We start from the raw sequence: 4,963 nt of genomic DNA, 5'->3' as shown, positions 1-4,963 counted from the left end.
AGTGTCTCTATCACTTGATCCAAACAAATTCTTGCAGTCAGTGCTACTTCTATTTCCTGTTTGAACTTGAAGTCCCCATATTAATGTCCTGGGCATCTGCCATAATTTTTGTGGCTTAATCCTAAATGGCCTTTACTTCCTAACACCCCCATATAGATGGTCCAGCGAGGGACAAGGATGGACACAGGGCAGGCACTAAACTACCTTGGCATTGAAAGGGGAAAAGCTAAGCATCAAAATTAAATAACTTATGAGCATGGTTATGTAACAAACTCTGTCATGACCCAAAGAGAAGTAACTGAATGAAGACCCTGCTTGGGTTAGGAAAGATTAATCTGGACTGAGGACTCTAGTCTGGGATAGTGAGATGTCCCTAGGAAGAGTCAACCTTTGGCTTGTGTTTCTAAGTGTGTTCTAAGTGTGTTCATTTCTAAGTGTGTTCATACAAAATAACTAGAAATATTATAAGAAGTAAATTTACTATAACTGTTTAAATGGATTACTAGCTGAGGAAAGGAAAAGGCAATACACTGTGGGTGGAATTTAGCCCTTGAGCGGATCTCCTAGTAATCTAGAGTGCTGAACCCTCAGATGAGATTGTGTCCTTGAGTTAATCTCCTAAATTTCTCCTGAAGGAGTAGTTTTACATCTGTTTGTTGTTATGGCAATGGTCAACCCTGCCTCTGTGTACCTCCACCTTTCACGATTTCTGTATAAGTATGCTGTAAGGTTTAGATAACTATGATGACAAGGACTAGGACAATGATGGAGAAAAGAGCAGAAATTTTTATGCTGCAAAGGAAGAGGTTAAACTATGCGGGGAGAAAGGAAGAGAAATTACTGTGCTGCAAGGGGACAGATCAAACTTTGTTGGGAAGGAGAGGGAAATAAACTGTCTACCAACCAGCCTGGGGCCCCATTTCCCCATTCTTCCAGTCCATCGTCCGTCCGTATGTCGTCACCATGGGCTGGCCAGGGGAAAGGTTCTCAGCCACTGAATGTTCTCATCCCGTGTGCCCATGCTTCTTTGAAACTCAACATTAGCTAATCAGCAACAGTAAAGTGTTTAAATTGTTCATCATTCAGGTCCTAGTTTCAGGTTCAGTTTCAGGAAGAGGCCCATGTTATAAATACCTGTGTGAAGAATATGTGTATTGAAAATGTGAAATTTTTAAATTCAATTAATTTTATTGATTTATTCAACTAATTCTGGAACTTAAAATGTCACATTTATTAAAATTTAAACTGCAAAATAAGGGATTCTCACGATTTCAATATAATATTTTAATACCATATCAATTTTTATTTCTGCAAAAGTATATCTATAAATGCATCTAAATTACTTTTTTATAAACTTTAGTGCATTTATTCCTGTGTCAATTCATCTGTTTTGGTTTCTTTGATTTAAATAGTATTTTGAATTAATATTATTAATAATTCACATTATTTTATGTTCATCACTGTTTTAGAGAAATTATCAAAAAAACAACATTGAATTCATCAAAAGGTAGATTCACAAGTGTTATTAAAGATCAGAGATAGTCAAATCCTAGCTATAAAATGAATCAGGGTTTAAGAATTTGATGGGTGACATATTCCTTAGAGGTTATCTTGAAATAAATATCAGCTTCTGCCATTTTAATTTGTATGTAGGTTTTAGAATTGTTATAGTTAACTTAAAACAAAATAAAAAAGAAAACTGAAACAGTCTGAAATCTCAAGATAAGCAATTTATTCTTATTTAAGGACAAATTCATATTTTCAAAATATCTGAGACTTTTGACATGTTATTTACTTATTATTATGTTGGATTATAGTTCTAAACATTTTAGGTTTAACATTGGTTTGTCTTTCTCCTCCACCCTTTCTCCTCCACTGCGAGGAGCTTAGCTTTTAGTAACACCCATCACAATGCTCCTGAAGCACTCCCATTTCCCCTTCCACAGTTTTCATCTTTAACTTCTTCTTTGTGTTCTACTTTACCTATCTGTTAATTGCTCATTTCCCCTAATCAGAGGCTGTGACTTGTTTGTCAGATTCTTCAGAGATCTCTGGATTTTTTATTTGTAAGTGAAATACTGATTTCCTCTTTCCCTATGCATAGTTTACCTTAGAGCAATGTTCTTTTTGTATAGACACAGTAAATGCTATGGTAGACAGTAAATGCTATACTTTTATAACTTGGGAGTTAATTTCCTCCATATATTTACTCCAGCCATAGGTCATATTTACTTGACTTAAGTCTCAGTTACCCTTAGTTACTAGGATCCCCAAAGTAGGGTCCCAACAAAAGGATTGGATGGACCTCGGGCAAGCTGTAAGTTACCCTACCATCAAAATAGGACTGGCAAAGTGTCATAAAGATGATAATAAGCTAAAAGCACGGGCATGGACAAATTCTGTCCTGACACAAAAATAAGTAACTAGACTAGGACCCTACTGGGTTTAGGAAGACTAATAGAGCCTGAGGACTATAATCTGGGATCTCCAGTGAGATGTTCCCAGAGAGCCTCCCTATAAGCTTAACATATCTCTTACTGTGCCCATACAAAATGACTAGAAAGATTAAGAAGTGAATTTAAGGTGACCATTTAAATGTATATGGAGTAAGGAAAAGAGATTTTTGTCCTTAGATAAAATTCCAGCCTTGAACAGATCTGCTAGCAGGATGAGATATTTGTCTCAGAACAGCTTCCTGGAAGGAAGGACTTTGCATATGTTGATTGTGCTATCTCACCTGTATGTAATTGGTACCCCCAACCATTGGTGATTGTTCCATATAACTAGACTGGACAAGGGGGAGACCGGACTATGAAGCATAGACAGACTAAATGAGAAACAGTAGGAGATGGGAATAAAGGGTCGAGAAAACTGGAATAGGGCACACAAGGAGAACATGTGGGGAGAATGGAATAAACAACTGATCACCAACCAGCTTGGCAGTCCTGTTCCTTCCATTCATCCATCAGCAGTGGCAGGCCAGGGTGGGAAAGCAATTCATGGTCACCGAATGCACATGGTGAGAACCCACACACAAAACTTAAATTTAAAATTTAAAATTTAAATTTAAATTTAATTATTTTCAAATGCAGATGAGCAATTTATAAAACTTATGTAGCTACTCTAAAAATACTATTTATCACCAAAAGAATCTACTTCTGATCAATGTTTCTTGCAGAAACTAATTTTATAATATGATCCCGAATTTCTTTGGTCTTCACTCCATAGACAATAGGGTTGAGAGAAGGTGGGGCTAACAGGTAAAGGTTTGACAACAGAATGTGAACATATGGTGGGATGTGAGAACCAAACCTGTGAGTGAAGAAAGAAAAGAAGGCTAGGAGGTAGAATTGGAGAAATACACATATGTGGGCGATACATGTATTAAAGGCCTTCAATCTTGCCTCTCTTTGAGGCAGCTGGAAGACTGTAATAAAGATGAGAACATAAGATAAGGTAATAAAGATTATGTCAAACCCTAAGATGGTGAAAGCGACAAAGAGACCATATATCTTGTTGATCCGGATATCTTCAACGGCCAACTTCACAAGGGCCATATGCTCACAGTAAGAATGGGAGATGACTGTGGTCCGGTAGAGCTTAAGTCGGCATTTGATAAGCATAATGGATGGGATTGTAAGAAAGGCAGCCCTGAGTATCACTCCAACTCCAATTTGAATCAAAACTTGTTGGGAGAACACAGTGGCATGTCTCAAGGGGTAACAGATGGCTATATAACGATCTAGGGCCATTGCAAGTAAGACACCTGATTCAATGGCCTGGAATGAATGAATAAGCCACATTTGTAGCAGACAGGCATCAAAAGAAATCTTGGATAGGTGAAACCAGAAAATGCCTAACATTTTAGGAAGAATACAGGTGCTGAGTGCAATGTCTGTGGCCCCCAACAGGGCCAAAAAAATGTACATGGGTTTATGCAGGCTTCTTTCATACCTGATTATAGCTAAAAGTGCAGAATTCCCAGTCACAGCAATGAGATACATGACACAGAATGGAATCCCAATCCAATGCTGAATTGACTCCAGGCCTGGAATCCCGATGAGAGTTAGGACCGAAGGCATGACGACAGAGACGTTTGATATGATCATAATGTTTTCAACAGTAATAACAAGGAATGGTGTTTTTTTTCATCTTCTGCTTCATCAAGACTTTGAGAGTTAAAAGCAAGGAAAAAAACAGTTTTAGCAAAATAAAATTCAATTATATAAGCGCAAGATATTGTATCTTTCTCACTCTATTTTCTCTCTTAGTTTTCTGTTTTTACAACTGTTAAGATTTCAAATATAATGTTCAATATTTCTGCATGATCCAAATTTTATTAAACCAAATTAAATATACCAGAAGCTTACCTCTATCCTGTGACTAGAGAATCTAATTTATATCTTCATTTTGCACTTATACATCATCACTAATATCTATGAACAGACAGCTGGAATTTGCAGATGGTTATAAGCAGAATAAATATATTTCACTTTCATCTAAAATACATGAAGTATGCACAGTGTCAGTGGAACTCTCAGCAGGATGGAAATCACAAGACAGGTTAGAGCAGAATATTCTTGTATTTAGTTTTGGAGTTAACTTGATAATTCAGTTTAATTTTCCCACAGTTCATTCCTCCTGGAACCAACTTTCAGAACCCTAAAACTAACTTCTCATGTATAGTACTTTTCTTGCCCTGTGAGATTAAAAAACACTAATTAAAAACTTTGAATAATTAAATTAATTAAAAACATTAATTAATTAAAAACAACATTAATTAAAAATGTTGACTATTCCCTTAACACAGTATTTCCTTCTATCTGGATGTGGCTCCATTTAGTTTGAATACACAATCCATTTCCTCTCCATTTTATTTCCTCAGCAAATATCATTATTATGTCCCAGTTTGAAGAGTTTTTAAGTGACACTAGTGTGTCATGTAGATATGTTCTCTTTAGTT

General features: G+C 36.3%; 1 protein-coding gene across 1 annotated transcript; it reads right to left on the bottom strand.

Annotated features, from left to right (window-relative positions):
* Positions 1-3,152: 3,152 nt before the first annotated feature.
* On the bottom strand, positions 3,153-4,109 carry LOC130025444 (olfactory receptor 52A5-like). Its single transcript, XM_056116388.1, has one exon. The coding sequence runs from the start codon at positions 4,107-4,109 to the stop codon at positions 3,153-3,155; it is 957 nt and encodes a 318-aa protein (XP_055972363.1).
* Positions 4,110-4,963: the final 854 nt, after the last annotated feature.

This window comes from Sorex fumeus, unplaced genomic scaffold (assembly GCF_029834395.1).
Source record: "Sorex fumeus unplaced genomic scaffold, SorFum_2.1 ptg000030l, whole genome shotgun sequence".
Taxonomy (NCBI): Eukaryota; Metazoa; Chordata; class Mammalia; order Eulipotyphla; family Soricidae; genus Sorex; species Sorex fumeus.
The sequence above is the reverse complement of the archived record's forward strand: the minus strand, read 5'-3'. Positions and strand labels throughout refer to the sequence as shown.

Bases quoted from the DNA above. Each gene is read 5' to 3' on its own strand.
- LOC130025444 (XM_056116388.1), bottom strand. From the start codon at position 4,109: ATGATCATATCAAACGTCTCTGTCGTCATGCCTTCGGTCCTAACTCTC.